The 27,178-nt window shown below is 43.6% G+C and overlaps 1 protein-coding gene across 3 annotated transcripts in view; it reads left to right on the plus strand.

Annotated features, from left to right (window-relative positions):
- MOCS3 (molybdenum cofactor synthesis 3) overlaps nucleotides 1–27,178 on the plus strand; it is a 158,116-nt gene that overhangs the window by 29,491 nt on the left and 101,447 nt on the right. For 2 of the 3 annotated variants that reach the window (XM_030198069.1, XM_030198071.1), the window contains exons 4-6: nucleotides 343–431; nucleotides 5,678–5,803; nucleotides 14,364–14,505. In XM_030198069.1, coding sequence (XP_030053929.1) covers nucleotides 343–431; nucleotides 5,678–5,803; nucleotides 14,364–14,505 — 357 coding nt within the window. The remainder of the gene's footprint in view (nucleotides 1–342; nucleotides 432–5,677; nucleotides 5,804–14,363; nucleotides 14,506–27,178) is intronic. The other variant, XM_030198070.1, reaches the window with a different exon arrangement.

Here is a 27,178-nt window from a genome sequence, read left to right on the forward strand (position 1 = left end):
TCTTAAAAGAAAAGTCCATAAGCCATTATTAAGAGGGACTGGGGAAAATCCATTGCTTATTTCTAGGATAAGCAACATAAAATGTACTGTTTGGGGATCCTGCCAGGTACTTGTAACCTGGATTGGCCACTGTTGGAAACAGGATGCTGTACTTGATGGACCTTCGGTCTGTCCCAGTATGGCTACATTTATGTACTTATTTCATTATCGTTGCAGCACTCCTTTGTCCTTGTGGACCATATAGCAGATGACTAGTAACTATGAAATAGCTTGATTGAAAAATTTGTGCAGAACTATTTTCTGTTACTAATTTTTGTTCTGATGCATTGCTTTATTTTTTAGGTTATTTGGTATCCAGTCTTGTTTCCGAGTTTCTTGAATTCTTCAGCCTTGGATTCACATTGGCAGTATTTCAGCCTGGGACTGGAACAGTTAAGAGTTTTTCAATTTTACAGTATACTTTTTTTGTTATTTAAGCCATGCAGATTAGTGGTGCAGTTTCCAAAATCCAAACAAATTCATTTTCTTCTGGCAGTAACATATCAGGAGACAATATTTTTTTTTTTAATCCAGTTAGCTTACTGATTTCCACTTGCACTCTATAGAAAACAGAGAAATAATGAAGGCAGATAAAGACTATGTGGATGGCCTATCCAGTCTGCCCATCTATTTACTACCCCTTCCTCTCATCAAGAGATCTTTTGTAGTTGTCCCAAGCTTTCCTGAATTCGAAAGAGAAGGATGCCCATCTTTCGACATAAATCGGAAGATGGATGTCCTTCTCTCAGAAACATCCAAATCAGTATAATCAAAAGCTGCACTCCGTCGCAGGGATGGCCAAAGTTCAAGGGGGCGTGTCAGAGGCGTAGCAAAGGTGGGACTTGGGCATGCCTAACACTTGGACGTCCTTGACCCATAATGGGAAAAAAACAAGGATGTCCCTGACAAACACTTGAACGTTTTCACCCAGACCTGTTTTTATTACGACTAAGGCACAAAAAAGTGCCCGAACTGACCAGATGACTGCGCTTTTGTGCAAATGAGAAGGCTCTTCATAGAGCTTAACCTTCGGAAGTGCGGCAATTTATAACCATTGCTACACATTTTGGGGCATTGAATCTATACTACTTGTGTATTACAGAATTATTCCTTGACCCCTGAGGCAGGCATTGATTACAGTGGCATACCAAGGTGGGGGCGGTCCGCCCCGGGTGTCAACGGGTGGGGGGGGGGTGCTCCGTCCAAACCCCCCCCCCCCCCCCGGTGCAGCGCCTCTCACTCCCCCCCATCCGACGGTCCCCACCTGCCTATCAGCTGAGCTCCGTGCACCCGGTACCTCGAATCTGCAGCGCTGCTGACTGTAAAAGAAGAAAACCGTCTCGTCGTTGGCCCTTCATTCACTGTGTCCCGCCCTTGAGGAAATAGGAAGTTGCATCAGAGGGCGGGACTCGGTGAGTGAAGGGCCAACGACGAGACGGTTTTCTTCTTTTACAGTCAGCAGCGCTGCAGATTCGAGGTGCCGGGTGCAAGGAGCTCAGCTGGTAGGCAGGTGGGGACCATCGGTGGGGGGGGGGGGGGAAGTGAGAGGTGCTGCGCCTGGGGGGGGGTCCATGCCGGGGTGGGTGCCGTGCCACGCCAGGGGGGGCGCAGTGTTGCACTGCACCTGGGGGGGTGCAGTGTTGCACTGCACCTGGGGGGGTGCGCGCAGCGGCGATCCGCCCTGGTGTCAGCCAAGCACGGAACGCCACTGATTGATTAACGCCAAAACACGGCCCATGTCGGGTCATTTATCAATAAAGAACTTCAGTTGTCCCAGTCTTGAAGGCCCAGTGTTGCTTTGTTTGTTTGTATACTTTCTATGTATACTGTATTACCCTCTCTATTTGTTTTATACTAATAAAAATATTAAACAGAAGAGGAGAAAGGATAGAGCCTTGAGGCACTCTGCATGTCAGAGATCTGTTTGAGGAAGACTGATGATCCTGTCGAACATGAAAAGAACGGTCTAAGATTTAAACCCGTTTAACACTCTGAGAAATTCCTAAGATTTGTACCGAGCCAAGAGCAATACATGATCGACTAGCTCAAATGCAGCAGATAAGTTGAGGGAAACAGCCAGAGTGACGTAACCAGATTGGCGTGAATGTAGAGCAAGTACATTTTCAATGAACTGATTAAGTTGCAAATAAACCACTTTCTCAACTATTTGATGTAGAACAAAGGTTTGAGACAGGATGGTAATGGAGAGGAAGAGAGGGATCAAGAGAAGGCTTCTTCAAAATCTGATGCACAGAGTATTCTTTCCAAGCAGACAGAACCAACCCCAATGATAAGCTAGAATTAACCAGTAAAAGCAAGTAAGGAACAAGTTGTAGATTAAATAATTTTATCCAAGAAGATGGCAGAGGGTCCAAAGAGCAAAACGTAGAGCACATGGAAGAAAGAATTTGAGAGAACATAAGAATAAAGAAGATAAAGGGGATGGGACGACTTCCCTATGAGGAAAGGCTAAAGCGGCTAGGGCTCTTCAGCTTGGAGAAAAGGCAGCTGAGGGGAGATATGATAGAGGTCTATAAAATAGTGAGTGGAGTTGAACGGGGAGATGTGAAGCGTCTGTTTACGCTTTTCAAAAATACTAGGACTAGGGGGCATGCGATGAAGCTACAATGTAGTAAATTTAAAACGAATCGGAGAAAATTTTTCTTCACTCAGCATGTAATTAAACTCTGGAATTCGTTGCCAGAGAATGTGGTAAAGGCGGTTAGCTTAGCAGAGTTTTGAAAAGGTTTGGACGGCTTCCTAAAGGAAAAGTCCATAGACCATTATTAAATGGACTTGGGGAAAATCCACTATTTTTGGGATAAGCAGTATAAAATGTTTTGTACTTTTTGGGGATCTTGCCAGGTATTTGTGACCTGGATTGGCCACTGTTGGAAACAGGATGCTGGGCTTGATGGACCTTTGGTCTTTCCCAGTATGGCAATACTTATGTACTTATGTAAGAGTAGCCATACTAGGTCAGACCAATGGTCCATCTAGCCCAGTATCCTGTTTTCCAAACAGTGGCCTAACCAGGTCACAAGGGTACAAATGTAACAAAAAAAAAACCAAAACAGATAATACAGTCAAAAATGTAGACACTTTCGGCTACTGAACTCTTACACTAGTGCTGAAAGTGTCTACATTTTTGACTGTAATAAAATTCAGAGCCATTCAAAGAATGGGTATGCTGGTGAGTATCTTAGTTGTCATACATATGTCCCCCGATGAAGCCATAAAGCAAAGGGCATGGCCACTATAGGGATAAGTGATAGAAGGATCCATAACATTAGTCCTTAAAGTTCCTTGTGTACAGCATACATCACAAATGTGAATATGAACCATAATGAATATGTATGAGATGTATATGTGGAAATTTAATATGCTAATATGTCAGAGTACACTCCCCCCCCCCCACACACACACACCAAATGGAACAGTCAGACTATACCTAAAGTTCTAATGGAACCAGTACAACCAAGCACTATTCAAGACTGTTGCTATCATGCAACATATGCACCTCTCACGAAAATGGTGACAGAAGCTAGAGCACAATTTTTTTGTTACCACAGACACCTCTGCTTTTAGATGGATCGTGGACCTACAGGATTTGCATGTGAAAAGTCTATGGGCAAACTAAGAGGTGTCATCTTTCATCAGTTTACTGAAATTATGGGCCATTGTCTATGCCTTTGCACACCTTCAAGGTGGGTTACAAGGCACACAGTCCATCAGGTGACAGTGTATTACATTGACAAACGAGGGAGGGAGAAGCCTCAGGCTACTTAACACTGTGTAAGGAAGCGCTAAAAATCTTGCATCTGGAAATCTTTCACTGAAGGCCATTTTCTTCCAAGGTGACCTCAGCTAGGTAGCAGACAAACTAAGCTACAAGCTGAAACATCACAAATGGGGACTTGAACATGCACAGGCCAAGACACTTCAACTGATGAGGTCTAGTTTTCATCAACCTATTTATACAATACAGCACAACATGAAGGGGAAAATTCAGTATACGGCGCCAAAATGCTAGTGAAATGATGAATTCTAAGCGCTATTCTGTAACTGCATCAGTGCAGTCAGATTCCATTATAGAATACTAACATAAGTCAGCATTTGTGTGCCAACATTTAGGTGTGACCACTTAGTCTACAGTAGGCGTAAGTGTGCACACCTACTTGGCACTTGGCACTGCATGAGTCTGGTAGCGCTTTGGAAATGTTGAGTATTAGTAGTAGAGCCGGTGGAGGGGAGGCGGGGCTGGTGGTTGGGAGGCGGGGCTAGTGCTGGGCAGACTTATACGGTCTGTGCCCTGACAGTGGCAGATACAAATCAAGGTAAGGTATGCACAAAATGTAGCACATATGAGTTTATCTTGTTGGGCAGACTGGATGGACCGTGCAGGTCTTTTTCTGCCGTCATCTACTATGTTACTATGTTACCTAGAAGAAACCCAAATCGTGGCAACACTCCATACTACAAATCCCAGGGCAAGCAGTTGCTTCCCATGTCTGCCTGAATAGCAGACTATGGACTTTTCCTCCTGGAATTTGTCCAAACCTTCGTCCACGCCTTCGCTATGCCTCCGCTGACACACACATACCTCCCTTCCCAGGGACCTGCATACTGCTGCAGTGGACCTGAGTATGACATTTCAGGCTGGCAAAAAAAGTTTTTAAAGTTGTTTTTTTCAGGGTGGGAGGGGGTTAGTCACCACTGGGGGAGTCAGGGGAGGTCATCCCCAATTCCCTCCGGTGGTCATCTGGTCAGTTCGCGCAACTTTTTGAGGCTTGGTCATAAGAAAAAATGGACCAAGTAAGGTCGGCCAAATGCTCATCAGGGACGCCCTTCTTTTTTCCCATTATCGCTCAAGGACGCCCATCTGTTAGGCACGTCCCAGTCCTGCCTTCGTTACTCCTCCGACATGCCCCCGGGAACTTTGGTCGTCCCCACGAGAGGAAGCAGTTGGGGACGCCCAAAATCGGCTTTCGATTATGCCGATTTGGGCGACCCTGAGAGAAGGACGCCCATCTCCCGATTTGTGTCGAAAGATGAGCGCCCTTCTCTTTCGAAAATAAGCCTGCAAATGTCCTATAACTAAAACCCCTATAATCGTGCATATGCACATAGACTTATATACCCATTTACACTGGCATGCTGTAAAGGATTGTGGGCCCCTAAACAAACAAACAAATTTTTAGAGAGTAGACCCCAGAATGGGAGAAAAGCCATGCTGAATTAAGCCCTCAGGATGCTGTACAGCTTGCTACAGTACTAAGCACTGTAGTAGAAATCAGTGTTCCTATGTCACCAGTAAGTCTGGAGCCAAGGATTTAGTAATTTTAATCACTTTGTCAAAATAAAACATGGAAAAGAAAATAAGATGATACCTTTTTTATTGGACATAACTTAATACATTTCTTGATTAGCTTTCGAAGGTTGCCCTTCCATGTTTTATTTTGTTTTATTTCTATTCATTACCTTTAAAAGTGTACTAACACGGCTACCACACCTCTCTAATCACTTTGTCCAAATTCTTTGTGTCGCCATGTCATTAAACTGCAGTTTTTTGTTTTCCATTTCTTTGTGCATTTTCCAAATAAATTCATGCATATATATATTTTTTTTTTTAATCTAGCAGGTACATGGACCTGATCGTGGGAATTTAGCTCAGGATTTAGGAATTGTAGAAAATGAAAACACCAGAGATGGACCTTTACTTCTAGAGGTTATGAAGCGATGCCAGAATTCCAACAGCAGAGAGGTAAGCGCTGCAGAAATTATCTAGGGGTTAATCACAAAAGATATATATTGAATGGAAAAAGGGGCTAGATAGGTCAGTGCACTGCCATAGAAATACAGAGAATTTTAACTGAAGATCACTGGTTCAAATGCATCACAAACGCTGGCTGCCATTGGGTCATCTGCATTTAAAGAGGTGGCCTTTCCAGTAGATAGATGTTTCATGATTAGATTTGCCAAAGTTTGTTCTGATGATTGCTGAGGTTTGATTCACCATTAACAAGAAGGATGCTTAGGGTTGATTCCTGAGCCCAGGATCTGTTGTTCAGGCCTGCCAGGTACCATTCACACCCCCATAGAAACATAGAAACGTGACGGCAGATAAAGGCCAAATGGCCCATCCAGTCTGCCCATCCACACCGTCCACTATCTTCTCCTCGCCCTAAGAAAGCCCATGTGCTTTGTCCCAAGCTTTCTTGAATTCAGATACAGTCTTTGTCTCCATTGCCTCCACTGGGAGGCTGTTCATGTATCCACCCTTTCTGTAAAAAAAAGTATTTCGGATTATTTCTAAGACTATATCCTTTTAACTTCATCCTATGCCCTCTCATCCCAAAGTTTTCCTTAAGTTGAAATAGACTTGCCTCCTGTACAATAATATCATGGAGATATATAAATGCCTGTCATAGAGTGTCCCAGATGTTATATAATGGTGACACCTAGTGGGCAATATCAGTGTGCATACTTGTACAGGGATCCAGAGGGAACCAAGGAGTGTTGCTAAGATTAATGGGCTAGATGGAAGAAGCAGCAAATATAAAAATTGGGGGGGGGGGGGGGGGGGGGGGAGGGAAGAGAGAAACCCATATAGAGAATAGTAATACTCATGGTGTCATAGCTAACAGAGGCATGTTTCAATTAAGCTAGAAGCTCAAACAGAACAGAAGACTCTGCTACCAGACCTGAGATGGAATAAAATCCAAAATATTAATGGACATCTAAGGTTTTGGTCAGTAGATTGGCATTATAAATGGTTCCTCCATTTGGGGACTTTCTGCCATTCTGGTGTGGAGGGCCTTGAGTTAGTCACCGATAGCCAGGCAGGTTGTGGTTCTTTCCACACCCCACCTTCCGGAGACACATTTGAGCCTCCAGCAGGTCTTAACTCGAAAGATTTTGCCACTGATCGTAAACGATATTCCAAATGGGAAGAGCCATTGGTATTTAATTCATTCACATTGCAATAGCACAGTCACCTCCTTGAATTCTCTCCGCTTCTGGAGAGTAATAGCGGGCAAATCCTGGTATAATTCAGTTTTGTCATTTTTATATTTTAGAGCCCCCTTTCAACATGCTATAGCCAGTAATTTATCTTGAAGCATGGAAGAGTGCAAGCAGGCAATAATATCATGGGGCCTATTATTGCAAGAAGACCCCAAGGCTCTGTTCACTCTTTCAATTTTAACATCCTCATCCAGGATAGAGTCAGGAGATTTACTGCTTAAGATGTGGGAACAGATCTCTTTAACCAGAGTCATACTCCAGTATACCCTGAATGCAGATATTGCTTTTTCAAGAACAATTTTCCTAATCGTCCACTTTCTCTAATAAAGATTCTATCATGGCATCGGCAGTATCCAACTGATTCAGGGCCTCTCTAAGGTGAGCCTCCTGCTCCTCCATTTCGTCCATCGCTGGCCTAGGTCCTCAAGGCCTCTGTGCAAATCTGAGATCAGAATTTTTAATTCTTGGGTTTGCTCAGAGGCATCCTTTTGCAGAGCACATTTAAGTTCCCTCAATATACGTTTAAGGTCTCCCACATCACAATCCTCCAACTCCAAATCGAGCAGTGTGCTTTTAAGACCTTGGTGCGTCTTCTATATTGGCTGCACTGCGTGGCCCGCTATGCTGCTCTTTCCCGGTCGCCAAGAAACAGTGTTTTAATTTCTTCAGTTTGCTTACAGGACATCTTGGCATGATGCCTGCTTGCCTGCCACACTACCCTGGAGCGCTTTCTGCGAGATTGGAAGGGGAATGCCAGAATTACACCTTTATGTTAGAAGGGCTATTATGGAGCTTCAAGCTGAAGTGTCCATCTACAGATGATGTCACCGGAAGCTCCTCTTGTAGTTTATAAAGGCTAACCTCTTTTTCTTTACCTTTTCAGCTACTACTTTAGGGAACCAAAATGGCCTCCTTTTCTTCTTACTTTTATTTACTTTCCTTACACAACATTTGTTGCCCTTACAATATCTCCTTTGTTTTGCCCACTGCTTTCCACCTTCTTCCAGATGTTCCCATCCAGACAGCAATTCCTTGAGGTAATCTCCCATCTGAATAAAGTTAGTATTTTTGAAGTCTAGCATCTTCATTTTTGTATTAACCATCTCCACACCTATCTTAATATTAAACCACACCATCTCGTGATCACTCAGTGCCAAATGATCACGTACTAATATCAGAAACACTCTCCCCATTAGTAAGCACTAAGTTCGATATAACCCCATCCTGCATGAGTTCCATTACCAGCTGCTGGAATAGTTCCCCCTGTAGAGAATCCAGGATCTCCCTGCTTCTAAAAGATCCCACAATAAGGATACCCCAATCAACAGCTGGCATATTAAAATCACCTATTAGTAGTACTTCCCCTTTCACAGCTATATTTTGAATGTCTTCAATTAAATCTCTGTCCACTTCTTCTGTCTATGAAGTACATAAGTGTTGCTATACTGGGACAACCGAAGGTCCATCAAGCCCAGCATCCTGTACAGTGGCCAATCTAGGTTACAAGTACCTGGCAAGGTCCCAAAACAGTACAATACATTTTATGCTGCTTATCCTAGAAATATACACAACTAGATAATGGATAGAGCACACCTTGCTGTATGTATCATTATATAATTAAAGCTTTATGTATACCGATAGTGCTTAAAAAAACAATAAAAAAATTTTTCCTATTTGATTTTTTTCACTTGGACATTAAATATTAGGAAGTATTAAGACTTTAAGGGCACTCATTAAGCAATAGTCTGCACTATCGGAGGTTGGAGGTTGTCTATGATTAAAAAATGTCACATAAGCGTATGCTTTGATACAGCACACTGCAATGGTGCTTTAGTGACTGTATGAGACACTTCCATTTAATTATATAATGATACATACAGCAGGGTGTGCTCTATCCATTATCTAGTTGTGCATGTTTCAATAAAATTAGGTTGGAGCGGTGCCATTTTTCTAATTTTTGATTATCCTAGAACTAAGCATTGGATTTTTCCTAAGACCATCTTAATAATGGCTTATGAACTTTTCTTTTAGGAAGCTATCCAAACCTTTTTTTAAACCCTGCTAATCTAACTGCTTTTACCACATTCTCTGTCAACAAATTCTAGAGTTTAATTACATGTTGAGTGGTCTCTGATTTGTTTTAAATTTACTACTTTGTGGCTTCATTACGTGCCCCCTAGTCCTAGTATTTTTGGAAAGAGGAAACAAATGATTCACCTCTACCCATTCCACTCCACTCATTATTTTATAGATCTCCATCATATTTCCCCTCAGCCGTCTTTTCTCCAAGCTGAAGAGCGCTAGCTGCTTTAGCCTTTCCTCATAGGGAAGTCATCCCACTATATCTTTTTTGAGATGTGGTGAACAGAATTGCACACAGTATTCGAGGTGCGGTCGCACCATAGAGCGATACAAAGGCATTATAACGTCCTCATTTTTGTTTTCCATTTCTTTCCTAATAATACCTAACATTCTATTTGCTTTCTTAGCCACCGCCACACACTGAGCAGAGGGTTTCAATGTATCATCAACGATGACACCTAGATCCCTTTCCTGGTCGGTGACTCCTAATGTAACCTTGCATCACGTAACTATAGTTCGGGTTCCTCTTTCCCATATGCATCACTTCACACTTGCTCGCAGTGCCTCTTCCTTCCATCACTGTTGAGGAATCTTAGCCCGTTTTTCTTTACAGAGCTGCATTAATTCAGACACGTTCATAGGATTTCATGCATGAACTACTCATAGTAACATAGTAACATATACTCAATTCAGGTCCTGCCAGAGCATCTCTATTGGATTCAAGTCTGAACTTTGACTATGCAAACCCGAAACTTTAATTTTGTTTCTCTTTGGCCATTCAGATGTTGACTTGCTTTTGTTTTGGATCATTGTCTTGCTGCATAATCCAGTTACACTTCAGCTTAATTCTCCTTAAGAATTTTCTGGTATAGTGCAGAATTCATAATACCTTAATAACAGCAAGTTTTCAGGTTCTGAAGCAGTAAAGCATCCCCACACCATGACAGTACCACCACCACCACCATGTTTGACTCTTGGTATGACATTCTTACTGTGGAGCACTGTATTTGCTTTACACTAGACATAATGGGACCTGTGCTAATGACGTAAAAAGACTTGAAACCCTTCAGAGAAAAGTGACAAAAATGATACTGGGTTTGTCACAGACATATAAGGAGAGACTTGATGACCTCAACATGTATACCCTGAAAGAAAGGAGCGACAGTGGTGATGAGATACAGACATTCAAATATTTGAAATGTATTAATCTATAAACAAACCAGTGGTAGAACTAGAGGACATGAAGTGAGGTTGCAGAGGGGCTGACTCAGGAATAATGTCTGCAATTGCCCTCCTTTGAGAGGTGGTGGAGCTGAAAACGGTAACAGAATTAAAAAATGTGTGGAATGGATCCAAAGAAGCTTAGTGGTGATTAAATGGCAACACCAGTAATTGGGAAGCAAAGCCAGTGCTGGGCAGACTTCTATAGTCTGTGCCCTGATCATGGCTGAGCAGATTTGGATGGGCTGGAGTGGGGCTTCAATGACAATGTCAGAAGTTGGAGAGCAAGGACAGTGCTGGGCAGACTTCTACGGTCTATGCCCTGAAAATGGCAAGGACATATCAAGATCAAATATCATATCATACTTTATCATATGAGGTTTATCTTGTTGGGCAGACTGGATAGAACATACAGGTCTTTCTTTATCTGCTGTCATCTACTATGTTACTGTGTTATCGAAAGAGTTCCACTTTTTAACTGATCTATCCATAAAACATTATCCCAGAAGGCTTGGGGATCATCAAAGTGTGTGTTTGAAAATGTGAGGAGCATTGATGCTACTGTTGAATAGCAGCAGTTTCCACCTTCCACCCAATTTCTGTCCAGTCTTTTTCTTATTTTGGAGTCATGAACACTGACTTAGCTGAGACTATAGGGGCCAACAGTTCTTTGGATGTTCTATGACTTCCCGGATGAGTTGTTACTGCATCCTTGGAGTAATTTTGGCAGGCTGGGCCACTCCTGGGAAGATTCACCCAAGTCTTCTCCATTTGGTCCCACTGTTTATAACTTCAACTAAAGTTACGTCTTTTTGTTAAAGTTTCAAGATGTATATATAATAGACGTATATATAAAATCAAAATAAGGAATTGGATGAAAAACTCGGACTGGTGAAGAGGCAAGGTGAGCTAAGAGATATTCTGGCTCATATGAAACGAGTCGCCACTGAGGTCTATTATAGACTTTATTTATTTATATTCCACATTTTCCCACCTCTTTGCAGGCACAATGTGGCTATTTCACTAACAAGTCTTGGAATGAAAATATTAGACGCTGGGCTCTTTCAGGATTGTTTATTGTTTAATTTGCCCCCATCTTATTGAAAACTAGTAAAACAGGCCCGTTTCTGACACAAATGAAACGAGTGCTAGCAAGGTTTTCCTCGGAGTGTGTATGTTTGAGAGAGAGAGAGAAAGTGTGTGTGAGAGAGAGACAGAGTGTGTGTGTGTTTGTGTCAGAGAGAGAGAGTGTGTGAGAGACAGAGTGTATGTATGTGTGAGAGTGAGTGTGTGAGAGAGAGAGATAGTGTGAGAGACAGAGAGTGAGTGTGTTTGGGGCTCTGAGTTCCATGACCCCCTCCTTCTCTCCCTCCCTCTCCTCCGAGTTCCATGCCCCCCTCCCTCTCCTCCCCAGCGTGTTCCATGCCCCCCTTTCCTCGGAGTGTGTATGTTTGAGAGAGAGTGTGTGGGTGAGAGATGGAGTGTGTATGTGAGAAAGAATGAGTGAGAGACTGTGTGTGTGTGTGTGTGTGTGGGTGAGAGATGGAGTGTGTATGTGAGAAAGAATGAGTGAGAGACTGTGTGTGTGTGTGTGTGTGTGTGTGTGTGTGTGTGTGTGTGTGTGTGTGTGTGTGTGTGTGTGTGTGTGTGTGTGTGTGTGTGTGTGTGTGTGTGTGTGTGTGTGTGTGTGTGTGTGTGTGTGTGTGTGAGAGAAGCCTTGAAGCATTCGTGCGCTCTGTAAGGCTCCATCTCCTCAATTGATGACACGTAGTTCCGGAACGTTGCAGGAATGCTTGAAGGCTTCACTTTCTCGGCTTCAGAATGTTGGAGGTGCTTTTTATTATATAGGATGCCCCTCTTTGTCTAATATTACATTTTGTTTAAAGATCAGAAACTATTCAGTGTAACATATAGGCAATAACAGGGAAAATCGGAGTGGGGGGGATAATGTTTTTATATCACTCTAATTCCCTAATGACCCAACCAAAGAAACTGCTCTGATTTTGTTTGACATGATGTCCTTCTGGTAAAACCATGTTGCCTGATGCACTGAACTCTAGATAGTTCGTTATGCTTTTCTTCTGTAGAGTCTCCCTTAATTTTCCTACCAAGATAAGACAAGCTGGCTTGTCATTTCTAACTTCCTCTCTGTTACCAATTTTTTTGAAGAGGGACAAACCTACCCTGCTTCCATCCTGTGGAACCATTCCCATCTATAAAGATTTGTTGAACAGATCCTTCAGTGAAATTGCCACTTTGAACTCCCTTGATAACTAAGGACAGGGATTCCCCGCCCAGTCCTTGGAACACACCAAGCCAGTCTGATAATGAAGATATCCACGATGAATAGGCATTAGATAAATATGCTTGCACATTCTCCATTGTATGCAAATCTATCTCATGCCTATTCATTGTGGGTATCCTGAAAACCTTACTGGCTGGGTATATCCTGAGGACTGGGTTGAGAACCCCTGTCCTTGGATATATTCAATCCAGCCCCGTAGCTTTGTCCCCTCTCATTTCTCCTAATTCCATCCAAACCTTTTCTGTTGTGATTGGTGTGATGTCTACCTCTATACTGTACACACCACTGCTAGCAAAGGGCTGTCTAGGTTTTGATGACTTTTCAGCTGAACCTAGGCAGCTAGATTTGTGGCTAAAAATTCATCCAAATCTAGGCGGCCAAAATCAGGCCACCTGGATTTAGGTCTGTTATTACAGGTCCCTGATTTAGATGTCTAAGGGGCCTTTTTACTAAGCTGCGGTAAGCACTAACATGTACTTACTGCAGGCTAAAATGCACTACCACAGGGCACACTCACGCATCCCTCGGTAGTTTTGGCATGGGTGCACGCTACGCCTGTGCTAAAAAATAGTTTTTATTTTTTAGCTCTGGGGCAGAGAGTGGGCACTTCAGTGGTAATCGGTTAGCTCAACTATATTGCCACGCTCTTATCAGTTAGCGCTTGAGCCATTACCGCCTACAAAACAGGTATCAGTAAGTGCTCATGCACTAATGGTCACACTCTAATGGGAAAATTAGTACGTGACCATTATTGCCAAAATAGAAAAAAATCTGCCTTAATGTGCGAGAGAGATCCACGCTGGAGATTGTGCAAACCACTTTTTAGCACTGCTTAGTAAAAGGGTCCCTATGTTAGGAACTCCCACTCCCAAATTATCACATCACTCATACCTTTAATCACAGAAAGTTATAAACCAAATGACTTCACGTCTTTTATCGCCCCTAAACTACCATTGCTTCCTTCCAAAGTTGCAATGCCTATGTCCCATTAGTACATCCCTAACGACACCTCAACTGCTTCGCTTAACCCTGCATAATCTTATCTCTAACTATCTGTAACAAATTGTATTTCCAACATTCAAATCATATTGTAAGCCACACTGAACCCGCAAAAAGGTGGGAAAATGTGGGATACAAATGCAATAAATAAATAAAATAAATAAAGATGGTGACACTGATTTAAGAATGTTTTCTATTTGAATTTCTGGCTCGTATGTTTTTGATATTTTGACTGATTTAGGAATGACAGATCAAATAGTGGACAAATTCAGAGCTCTTACAAACCCCCCAGTTTTCGTGCACAGTCTTCTGTTGCAGGAAATTTGCCAAAATATGGCCATTTGGTTTTTAAGAGCTCTTTTATATGTCTGCTTTTTTTGTGTTTTCATTCCTGAATCAGTTGCTTACTGTTAATTAAGAAGTGTATTAAGACATTGTTTTAAGAGCTTCTTAGTAATTGTTCATTACCACAACTTCCTTGCTGCTTTTATTTGTGGATTGCTTTTCTTTAATTACCTCGTTTACATGCTACCTAATGTATCAGCCTATTGCGATTATCTGTTTCAAAAATAACCAATGAAACATTTCATATTTGATGGTTTTCTGAAACACTGCTGACTTTCTGGTTTGCAGAAATCAATTTTATTTAAGGAACATAGAACTTATCTGGGTCTCTCCATGTTTGTATTAGGATGGCTCCAGTGATTCTTCACTGCCAGTGCTACATAATCTAGTGACGGAGTTGCCATTGTTGGAGGCAAAAACTTCACTCAGTAACGAAGCCATATTAAGATACAGCAGACAGCTTGTTCTCCCAGAGCTGGGTGTCAAAGGTAGATAATAAGTGTGCACTTGTATTTGTTAATCTTCTGCTAGAGATTATGCTTCTGTCAAAAATTGTGGTGTGAAAGGTATGGAACTCGAAAATATGTAGAAAACTTAAGTGACAACAAACATTTTTAAAAGGGAGGGTGGGATTTGATATACCTCCTTTCTGTAGTTACAGTCAAAGCGGTTTACATATTATATACAGGTACTTATTTTGTACCTGAGGCAATGGAGGGTTAAGTGACTTGCCCAGAGTCACAAGGAGCTACAGTGGGAATGGAACCTAGTACCCCTAGTTTGCAGGTCACTGCACTAATCATTCTACTCCTCCAAAGAGTAAAAAAAAAAAAAAAAAAGTTTCCTTAATCTTTGTATTTTTGCAAATTTTGTTTGTTTTGGGGTTGGTTGGTTGGTTTTTGCATTTTTGGTCTATTTGGCAACACTGTCATAGTTGGTGATTTCAATTACCCCAGTATTGACTGGATAAATGTGATGACAGGATATGCTAGGGAGGTAAAGTTTCTATTTTGAAATCTTTTTATTGAAAAGTTCAAAATCAAATACCACTTTTAAACAAGATGCTCATAAACAATATATAAAAAGTATATAAAACCACATGAAAAATGTCAACAGAACTCTCCACACAAATATATCCTGAAAACCATAACCCATCCTCCTCCCGTCCCCAAGAGAGATGAACTGGCAAGCTGCTACTGAAAAGGTGAGTATAATTAAAAGAAATAAAAAAGAGAGCGTGAAAAAAATTCCCTATTGTTGTAGACCAAGTAGTTAAAAGGTCACCTTCACCCAGAGGGAAGATTGAACTCTTATATCCTCCCTCCAGTGAGGAAACAGAAACATGATAAAGAAATAAAGGGGGGGAAATAGCCACCATCCCAGTAGTCCTCTCACCTCTACCAAATTATAGTGAGTTAAACTACAGGCTCTATGAGAAGGAGAATGTATAGGGGTCCTAGACTAACAAAAATTGCTTTTTACGTCTAAGAGACAAGCACGCTTTGTTTGTCCATTAACATGATATGATGTAATATATTACACAACCCCATATAGGAATGGGTCCGCAGCAGTTCACACCCCAAGTATAATTTTCTTACCAATTAAAGCTGCCTTGTGTAAACTCTTTTGCTACTTGAGCCGAGTAACTTAAAATAAAGTCTCTGAAGTTAAGGAATAGTTTTCTTAGCATATAAAGTCTCTGCTATAGTTCCACAGGCAAACATTTAAGGGGGCTATTTTACACTTACTAATATAGTATCAGTATAAAGCACAGCTAATATGCACAGGAAGCCTCTGTTTACACTAATTCCCACCCACCTACCCACCCACCCCTAACTCCCGTCCACACCGACCTAATCTCTGATAGGCCCTTGAACCAATTTGGAGGCTACAGGTTTAATTAGGGCATCTCTATCAGCAGCCAGTAATTAGTTCTTAGGAATACAGTCTACTTTTTTTTTTTTGTTACATTTGTACCCTGCGCTTTCCCACTTTACATGGGGCAATGGAGGGTTAAGTGACTTGCCCAGAGTCACAAGGAGCTGCCTGTGCTGGGAATCAAACTCAGTTCCTTAGTTCCCCAGGACCAAAGTCCACCACCCTAACCACTAGGCCACTCCTTAGATCTATAGAGGGGGACCTACTAATAACATTAAAATAATAATAATCATAATTTTAAAAAACCTAAATATTTACATAGCCTAGCATATAACCAGCATCTTAGAGGACTTTGGTTTACATATTCCCACTCCATTAGCAACTTAATTCAGAAATCACCAATAATAAGATGCAGACAGCAGTCCAGCAGTGAGATAGGGACTATCCAGTCTTTTGCACTGTCACATGTTTGATTATCAGTTGGTGAGAAGTTGTATATGTGTACTCTGTACAAAGAGCTCCTAGCACTCAGGGAACAAGTCTGATCTCTGGAGGCTAGAACAGCAGACATGGAGAAACTGAGGCTGACAGGTTTATAGAGGAGGCCTACAGGGACATAGTAGACAAATCCCAGCTTCAGGCTGGCAACCTCTGTGCTGCCATGGAGGAGAATTGTCTCCTGAAGGGAGAGCATTACTGTGGAGAGGCAGGAAGTAATCCTATAGCCAGTACCTGCCCTCCAGGTGATGCAATATCCTCACACACTAAGGATGTCTCTCCAGGGGCTTCTACCCAGGAAGAAAGGGTTAGGACGGCCATTGGAGTAGGTGATTTTATCATGGAGGCATTAGGTGGCTGGTGGATCACTTGCAGGCTTATTTTGGAAAGAGAAGGACGCCCATCTTTCAACACAAATCGCAAGATGGGCGTCCTTCTCACAGGGTCGCCCAAATCAGCATAATCGAAAGCCGATTTTGGGCGTCCTAACTGCTTTCCGTCGCAGGGACGACCAAAGTTCCCGGGGGCATGTCGGAAGCATAGCGAAGGCGGGACTGGCAAAAAGAAGGGCATCCCTGACAAGCACTTGGCCAACTTTACTTGGTCCATTTTTTCTTGCAACCAAGCCTCAGAAAGGTCCCGAACTGACCAGATGACCACCAGAGGGAATTGGGGATGACCTCCCCTTACTCCCTAAGCCCCTCCCACCCTCAAAAAAAAAATCTTTAAAAATATTTTTCCCAGCCTCTATGCCAGCCTCAAGTGTCATAGCCAGCTCCTTGACAGCAGTATGTAGGTCCCTGGAGCAGTTTTAGTGGATGCAGTGCACTTCAGGCAGGCGGACCCAGGTCCATCCCCTCCCTACCTGTTACACTTATGGTGGTAAACGTGAGCCTTTCAAAACCCACCACAAACCCACTGTACCCACATGTAGGTGCCCCCCTTTCTCCCCTTAGGGCTATGGTAGTGTTGTACAGTTGTGGGGAATGGGTTTTGGGGGGGGGGGGGGTTGGGGGACTCAGCACCCAAGGTAAGGGAGCTATGTACGTGGGAGCAATTTCTGAAGTCCACTGCAGTGCCCCCTAGGGTGCCCGGTTGGTGTCTTGGCATGTCAGGGGGACCAGTGCACTACGAATGCTGGCTCCTTCCATGGCTTGGATTTGGTCGTTTCTGAGATGGGAGTCCTCGGTTTCCGTTATCGCTGAAAACCGGGGATGACCATCTGTAAGGTCGACTTAAATGTTGAGATTTGGGCGTCCACAACCATATCATCGATACGAAAGATGGCCGCCCATCTTGTTTTGATAATATGGGTTTCCACGCCCCTTCGCGAGGACGTCCTGTGAGGGGCATAATCGAACGGGGCGCCCAAGTTTTACTGAGGACGTCCTCAGTAAAACTTGGGCGCCCCATTCGATTATGCCCCTCTTGGTCATTTGCCTGCCTGGTGTGGACCTCATAAGGCACCTAGATAAGATTTTAGACAGTGCTGGGGAGGAGCCTGATGTCTTGGTATATGTGGGTACCAGTGACATAGGAAAATGTGTGAGGGAGGTTCTGGAAGCCAAATTTAGGCTCTTGGGTAGAAAGCACAAATCCAGAACCTCCATGGTAACATTTTCAGAAGTGCTCCCTGTTCCACACACAGAACCCAAGACACAGGCAGAGCTCTGTAGTCTCGGGGGTCCTTTTACTATCCATAACCTCCATGGTACCATTTTCAGAAGTGCTCCCTGTTCCACACGCAGAACCCAAGACACAGGCAGAGCTCTATAGTCTCGGAGGTCCTTTTACTAAGGCATGCTGGTGTTTTTAGCATGTGCTAAAAATAAGTGTGCGCTAAATGCTAGAGATGCCCATATATTCTTATGCCAAAAAGCAAATGGGAGAAAGTATCACAGAACACTTGTGGATTGCAACTGAGGTGGGGTGTTGCAATCCACAAGTGTTCTGTGATACTTTCTCCCATTTGCTTTTTGGTAGTTAGTACAAAATTATTGGAGAAAAGAAAGCTGTATATATTTTTTACATATATTCTTATGGGCATTCTAACCATTAGAGCGCACTAAAAACGCTACCACACCTTTGTAAAAGACCCCCTCAATGCATGTAGGAGGGGTTTAGATTTGTTAGGAACTGGGCAACATTCTGGGGAAGGGGGAGCATATTCCAGAAAGATGAGCTCCACCTTAACCAGGGTGGAACCAGGATGCTGGCATCAATGTTTAAAAAGGAGATAGGGCAACTTCTGAAAGTCACTGAAAAGCACGTTGTTCAGAACAAGGTATCTTTAACCCGAATTATAGCTACTTAATGCAAGGTTCCACATTAGAAGTCACCGACCAGGAAAGGGATCTAGGTGTCCTCGTTGATGATACGTTGAAGCCCTCTGCTCAGTGTGCGGCGGCTAAGAAAGCAAATAAAATGTTAGGTATTATTAGGAAAGGAATGGAAAACAAAAATGAGGACGTTATAATGCCTTTGTATCGCTCCATGGTGCAACCTCGCCTCGAATATTGTGATCAATTCTGGTCACTGCATCTTAAAGAAGATATAGTGGAATTAGCAAAGTTACAGAGAAGGGCGACGAAAATGATAAAGGGGATGGGACGACTTCCCTATGAGGAAAGGCTAATTCGGCTAGGGCTCTTCAGCTTGGAGAAAAGACAGCTGAGGGGAGATATGATAGAGGTCTGTAAAATAATGAGTGGCGTAGAACGGGTAGATGTGAATCGTTTATTTTACTCTTTCCAAAAATACCAGGACTAGGGGGCACGCAATGAAGCTACAACGTAGTAAATTTTAAACGACTCAAAGAAAATATTTCTTCACTCAATGTGTAATTAAACTCTGGAATTGGTTGCCAGAGAATGTAGTAAAAGTGGTTAGCTTTGTGGGGTTTAAAAAAGGTTTGAACGGCTTCCTAAAGGAAAAGTCCATGGCCCATTATTAAAATGGACTTGGGGAAAATCCACTGCTTATAAGCAGCATAAAATGTATTGTACTTTTTGGGATCTTGCCAAGTACTTGTGACCTGGATTGGCCACTGTTAGAAATAGGATGCTGGGCTTGATGGACCTTTAGTCTGTCCCAGTTTGGCAATAGTTATGTACTTATATCACCAAGATAGGGCATCTCGATAGCGAGGTTGCAATTGAGACCATAGTAGACCAGCAGTTTTATTTTCAAAAGTGATGGGCGCCCATATTTCGACCCAAATCGGGAGATTGGTGCCCATCTCGGTATAATCGAAAGCCGATTTTGGGCGTCTTCAACTGCAATCTGTCGCAGAAACGGGCAAAGTTGACGGGGGCGTGTCGGAGGCGTGGTGAAGGTGGGACTGGGGCGTGTTTATCGGCCGAGGAGAGATGGGCGCCTTAGGCCGATAATCGAAAAAAGAAAGGTGTTTTTAGCACGAATTTGGGTCATTTTTTTAACCCTTTTTTTTCATGAACAAGTCCCAAAAAAGTGCCCTAAATGACCAGATGGCCACCGGAGGGAATCGGGGATGACCACCCCTGACTCCCCCAGTGGTCACTAACCCCCTCCCACCATAAAAAAAACTTTAACACATTTTTTTTCCAGCCTGTATGCCAGCCTCAAATGCCATACCCAGCTCCATCACAGCAGTATGCAGGTCCCTGGAGCAGTTGTTAGTGGGTGCAGTGGACTTCACCCAGGTGGACCCAGGCCCATCCCCCCCCCTACCTGTTACACTTGTGGTGGTAAATGGGAGCCCTCCAAACCGCCCCCAAAACCCACTGTACCCACATATAGGTGCCCCCCTTCAGTCATAAGGCCTATGGTAATGGTGTAGAGTTGTGGGCAGTGGGTTTTGGGGGGGGGGGGGGAATTTGAGGGGCTCAGCACCCAAGGGATGGGAGCTATGGACTTGGGAGGTATTTAACTTGGTTTTTTGTTTTTTTTTTTTCACTTCTTACAAGTGCCCCCTAGGGTGCCCGGTTGGTGTCCTGGCATGTGAGGGGGACCAGTGCACTACGAATCATGGCCCCTCCCACGACCCAATGCCTTGGATTTGTTCATTTTTTGAGCTGGGTGCCTTCAGTTTCCATTATCACTGAAAAACGAAACCGCCCAGCTCAAATCCGCCCAAATCCAATGCATTTGCCGGGCACAACCCGTATTATCGAAAAAAAAGATAAGCACCCATTTTTTTCGAAAATACGGTCTGTCCCGCCCCTTCACGTACCTATTCTCGGACATAGACGCCCATGGAGATGGGCATTCGTGTTCGATTATGCCCCTCAAGGTGTCTTTAAATAAAGAGCAGGGACGTCACCAGCGGAGATGGCAGCCTAAGCCAAGAGCTCCGACGAGCCCCGAGCAGAAATAATAAAACCACCTCGCTAAAACAGTGGTTTCTGAGGAAGCTGAGAGACATAAGCAACAATAAACAGCAGTCAAGCAAGGAATGATGGCATCACAAGCCTCCGTGGTCGATTTGTCGGCATTCGCATACGCGAACGCAACCGCGAACAAACATGGCGACGCCTCGACGGATCAGCCACCCGATTCACCAGTCGAACAGCAAGAAGATGATTCCCCACCTTTGTTTGAGTCGGGGGACGGCCTGGGACAGGAGGAGACCACCCTGCGAGACATCGGCTCCTGGGTGAAGGAAATTCAATCAGACCTTAAGGCCATGCGCTCGGACCTCGCGGCGCTGGGGGCGGACCTGAGAGGAGAGAAAGGGGCGCTTGGCGTCCACGTGGCAGAGAATGAGGAAAGGCTGGAGGAGCAGGCCGAAGCAATACAGAGCTTAAACCGCCATACAGCTGAGTTTAAACAAGAGTCACAACAGATTTGGGACAAGCTGGAGGACTTGGAGAACCGCAGCAGAAGAAATAATATAAGGTTTAGAGGACTCCCAGAGGTTCCAACATATGCTGACTGTGAGGGGGTGGCGCAGAAGATCGCAAGTACATTGCTGACCACGATACAAATCAATAAGCAACCAGCAGAGATTCAGATTGTTCGCGCCCATCGGGCGTTGGGACCGCCAAGAGCAAATAAGCCGCAGGACCTCATTGCATGTTTTGCGGACTTTAAACTAAAAGAAAAGATCATGCAGGCGTCCCGGGCGGCATCGGATTTCAAGTGGGATTCGTATGCTGTACATTGCTATCAAGATTTAGCGGCTTGCACTTTGAAGAGGCGAGCAGAATTGAAACCCTTCACACAATTGCTACAAACTGAGGGGATCCGATACCGTTGGAGCTATCCCTTTGCTTTGCGCTTCTATAAAGACGGTAAGCTTCATCAAATACGAAACCTGGAGGAAGCAAGAGAGATATTGCCTGACGGTTCTTGCGCTAAGGAAGGGAATTCAATGCATCCATCCGCCACGGCTAAACCGCCCAAACCGCGCTGGCAAAGAGTTACAAAGGGCAAGGGACGCCTTCAGCGACAATACTCGGACCCCCGTTTAAGATCCGTGTTGGAAGCCAGTGGACAATGAGCAACAGAAAGTGGAAGAAGAGCAGGAACAAAAGAAACAATTAAAAAATAAAATAAAAACCAAAAACAGAAACAAAGAATAGCAGTTGATGTGGGAAGATCATCTACAGAATGAGACTTACAGATATGGTATCAATAGATAAATTTACTCTGTTATAAGATGTACATTTGGTTTATGAAAAGTGGTAGGTTTGTTATATTTTACAGTTTGCTGGTTTGATACTGTTCTGCGGGTGGGTTATGCCAAATATTTGTATGTGTAAAGAGGGGGGTGAGGTCTCTTTCCCAAAGGCACACCTATGCACGGGGTACAGTTGTGCCAATTAGGAGGGAAGAGGGAGAATGGGATGGATGGGGGGAAGGGAGGTAGAAGGGACAAGCGAGGAAAATTGATGACCGTGTCTAACATAATAAGGGAGTTAATGGTGAGCTATCAGTTAGAGGGCATGAACCATAGATTATTTTGCAAGTTCTGGGGATGAGTAGAATAAAATGCGTGACCCTCAATGTTAAGGGACTAAATTCCCCTATAAAACGCCAGCTGCTATTTAAAGAGATGCAGCGCTTAAAGGCAGATGTGTCCTTTATACAAGAAACACACTTGCTACCAGATAGGGAACATCTCTGTCAAGGGGGCAAAGGTCGACATATATATTTTGCATCTAACCACAAAGAAAAAAAGAAAAAGGGAGTCCTCATCATATTGGCCAACAAGTACCCTTGGCAAGTGCAGAACGTAATAAGGGACAGGGAGGGTAGATATTTACTATTGATAGTGAGACTGGGGAATGAGACGCTTTCTTTATTAAACATATATGCCCCTAACAAACGCCAAGGCGCCTTTTATAAGGAAGTATCCAAGGTACTGAGTAAGAATATCGATGGCACTTTATTAGTGGGCGGTGATTTTAACCTGACGCTGCATCCAAAGCTAGATAACTCAACAGGGGGAGTGCGATATGCTCAATCAGAAAGAGCCCAGTTGCACAAGTTCTTGGGGACTTGGCACTTAATAGATATATGGCACCAATGACACCCACAGTCCAGGGGGTACACATACCACTCGGTGGTTCATAACTCACACTCACGCATAGATATGTGGCTGGGGCCTCCCAACATATTCTCCAAAGTAGAAGAAATATCAATACTCCCAAGAACGTGGTCAGACCATGCACCGGTTACACTGGAGTTAGAGTGGGTGGTGAGACCCCCAGAGACTCCAGCGTGGCGCTTTAGCGATGAGTTGCTAGCAAACACTACAGTGATTACCCGCCTAGAAGCAGAGATAAAGGAATATTTAGCCATTAATGACAATGGGGAGGTCACATCGCAGATATTATGGGAGGGCCTAAAAGCAGTAATCAGGGGGAAAATAATAGCGATTCAAGCACACATCAAGAAGCAAGTGAATGCACATACACAAGCCTTATACGCGGAATTGCTAGGCTTGACCTTGCAAGCTCAACAGCAACCTTTATCAAAGCACGATCAAAATCGTATACATGCTATTCAGCTAGCCTTGAGGGAACTACAGTTAGCGGACGTAGCAGAACGGCTACAACAGGTCAGGCAAACACATTTCGAATTTGGTAATAGAACATCGAGATTATTAGCATATAAGCTGAAGAAGCGTGCTTTAAACTCCTATATACACACAATCCGCACAGACGAGGGGAAAATATGCACTAAACCTGAGGACATTAAGGATGTCTTTTATAAATTTTATCAGGGGTTATACCAGGCTGAAGAATTAGCAACACCGCAAGAGGCTCAGAACTATCTGAACCAGGCAAGACTTCCAAAGTTGACAGCAGGGGAAGCTGAGGCATTGTCCAACCCAATCACGTTGGAGGAGGTGCAGTGGGCCATCCGGGATCTACCGAATGGGAAGGCCCCGGGCCCCGACGGGTACACAAATAAATATTACAAAAAGTACAGTATCTGTTGGCCCCGGTACTGGTCCGAGTATTTAACGAAATGGACTCTCAAACAGAGCTACCGTATTCGTGGCGACTGGCAACTATAACACTTTTATTGAAGCCTGGAAAAGATCCTCAAAAATGTGGATCTTACCGCCCAATTTCTTTGCTAGGTTCAGATTATAAAATCTTCACTAAAATCCTAGCCCACCGATTACAGCGGGTGATGCCGAAATTGGTCCATGCTGACCAAACGGGGTTCATAGGAGGGAGACAGACATTTGACAATATACGTAGAGCGATCCATCTCATTCATGAAGCGGGGGACACGAAGCAGCCAACACTACTATTATCACTAGACGCCGAAAAGGCGTTTGATCGGGTCCGCTGGGCGTTCATGTTTTCAGTATTGGAGCAGATGGGCATTTCGGGACAGTTCACCTCATGGCTTGCATTGTTGTATGTCAATCCCATTGCTTCACTGCGAATTAACGGATCAAGCTCTGAGCTAATACATCTAGGGCGGGGAACCCGCCAGGGCTGCGCGCTATCCCCACTGTTGTTCGCGCTTACAATGGAGCCGCTGGCCCAACATATTAGACAACATACTGGTATACATGGTCTGACCCTGGGCGCAGAGACCTATAAGATAATGTTGTTTGCAGACGACATTTTGCTTACACTAACTCACTCTCAGGAATCACTGCCAGGGGTAATGAAAAACTTAGAAGAGTATGGGAGGCTATCGGGATTCCGGGTGAACATGGACAAATCAGAAATAATGGGGTGGGCCTACCCGAGGAGCTGGAGCAGTCGCTGCGCCAGAGGTATTCATTCCGCTGGGTTACTCGATCACTGCGATATTTGGGGATCAATCTTACAGCTAAAATAGCAGATCTCTATGAGGCAAATTTTCCTCACAAAATTCGAGAATTGTTCCAGGAATTAGAGAGGTGGGAAGGGCTGGAGCTATCATGGTTGGGACGGATATCAGCGGTAAAGATGATGGTCCTGCCAAAGATTCTATATTTATTTTTGGCACTGCCCCTGCCGATCCCCAAACAATTCTTTCGTCGCTTACATCACAAAGTATTTGCTTACATATGGCAACATAAACCACCTAGAGTAAGGGCAGCTATCATGTTCCAACCTAAAGACAAGGGGGGCATGGGGGTACCCAATTTCATCCAATATCATCAAGCTGCACAATTACGTGTGCTGGTGGCATGGGGTTCCAACATTGTAAAGCCCTGGATACAAATTGAGAAGCATTGGTTGGGTATGGAGCAATTAGACGCTATACTATGGGCCCCGCAGAGACAATTATTAACATGTATAGGACGGGCGCCCCCCGCAGTACGTTTTCCCTTACAAACTTGGAGTACCCTGCGACAGAAGTTCCTTCCAGATAGGAAACACTTTAGGCGCATGAAGATACAGACAGCTATGGGCTGTCCTATAGGGGCAGCAGACAATGTGTTTCGAATATGGAAACAAAAGGGGTTGGTAGCTCTAAACCAAATATGGGCAGAAGGGAGTATGATACCATTCGCAGAATTGCAAGAAGAATTTGATTTGCCAGGGTCACACCTTTATCACTATACTAGAATCTGGGACTATGTAAGTAGGAGGGCTAAAAGGGAACTGACCATAGAGGATACTGCCTTAGAGATGGCTTTGGGAGGAGGATGTCAAAGAGGGTGTATATCTCGACTATATAGAGGGTTAGGATCATATTATAATCCACTAGTATATTACACCCAAAGGTGGGAAAAAGCTTTAAAGATAAGCTATGATACCAAAAAGTGGGATAAGGCACTGACGTATATGCCAAGAGTTTCCATCTCTAGTTCCCTAGTAGAAAGTGAATATAAAATGTTGTATCAATGGTATCTGACTCCTCACAAAATAGCAAAAATGTATAGGAAAGGCAACGGGTGGTGCTGGAGGGGGTGTAGGGAAATAGGTGATATGACTCATATATGGTGGACATGCCCCAAGGCGCAGGGGTATTGGTTGGAGCTAATTCAGACGCTAGAAAAAATCATAGGGAAACCATATGACTTTAAGGCTGAGACGTGCCTATTGCATTTTCAACCGGCAGCCATTCCATCGACAGCACATCGGCTGGCCTCGGTGTGGCTGGTCGCAGGGAAGATTGCATTGGCGTCGGCGTGGAAACAACCCACAATGCCGCCAGTGATAAAGGTGGTACATAAGATGGATTATCTCTATCAGATGTCTAAAATAACTGCAATAAAGGCAGGACGGATTACACAATTCTATAAACAATGGGACAAGTATACAGCATGGAGACTGGCAGCTGGCGTGGATTTGGATGCACCCAAACTTATAGTAACTCCTTAATATGGTACTAGGACAAAGCAGCACCATGTAGACATAACGGTCATTATCAATATTATGTGTTGGGGGGGGGGGGGAGGGAGTAGAGGATTGAACATTCAGGAAACTGGTTCAATTGTTGTTATTAGCATATGTTCCATGTATGTTAAAAAAGTAATAAAAATACTTTAAAAAAATAAATAAATAAAGAGCAGACAGATTTTCAAGATTGCATATTATCACTGTTAACTGCTGAGCAAGTTGTAAATAGTAATAACAAACAATGGGCCCTGTTTACTAAGCCATGTTATAGGCATGTTAACATTTTTAACACACATTAACCATGTACATGTGTTAACTGTGTACACACCTACAATATCCCTAAAGGCGCCTACACAGCACACGTGCTAATTGTAGGTGCGTTGAAAATACTAACATGCCTTAGTAAACAGGGCCCTTTGTATGAAATGTCTATATGCAAATGCTAGAAGCCTAAGAAACAAGATGGGAGAGTAAGAATACATTGCACTAAATGAAAAGATAGATATAATAGGCATCTATGAGACCTGGTGGAAGTAAGCATAAGCACCGCCATACTGGGAAAAGACAAGCACTGAGATGGACATGGGGATTCCACTGCTTGCCCTAGGAGTAGTAGCGTGGAATGTTGCTATTATTTGGGTTTCTGCCATGTACTTCTGACCTAGTTTGGCCACTGTTGGAAACTGGATACTGGCCTAGATGAACCATTAGTCTGACCCACTATGGCTATTCTTATGTCCTTAAGTAAAAGGCCACCTCTTTTCTGCAGTGTAAAAACTCATGCCTGTCCAAAAGAAAACCAGATGCAGAAAATGAAATTGATGTGCCTCATAATTGTTCCAGTTAGTAAACAATCTATCTCCAAAAAGAGCAAATGCTAGGAAATTCCCAAAAAGCATGAATAAAGAAATTAGGAGCTTGGGCACATTTCTGGTAAAGCGGTGAATCAGTCCCACGCATTTTAAAAATGTGGGTTTGAATACTATGAAATTGGCACTCCCGC

The sequence above is a fragment of the Microcaecilia unicolor genome, chromosome 3, assembly GCF_901765095.1.
Source record: "Microcaecilia unicolor chromosome 3, aMicUni1.1, whole genome shotgun sequence".
Taxonomy (NCBI): domain Eukaryota; kingdom Metazoa; phylum Chordata; class Amphibia; order Gymnophiona; family Siphonopidae; genus Microcaecilia; species Microcaecilia unicolor.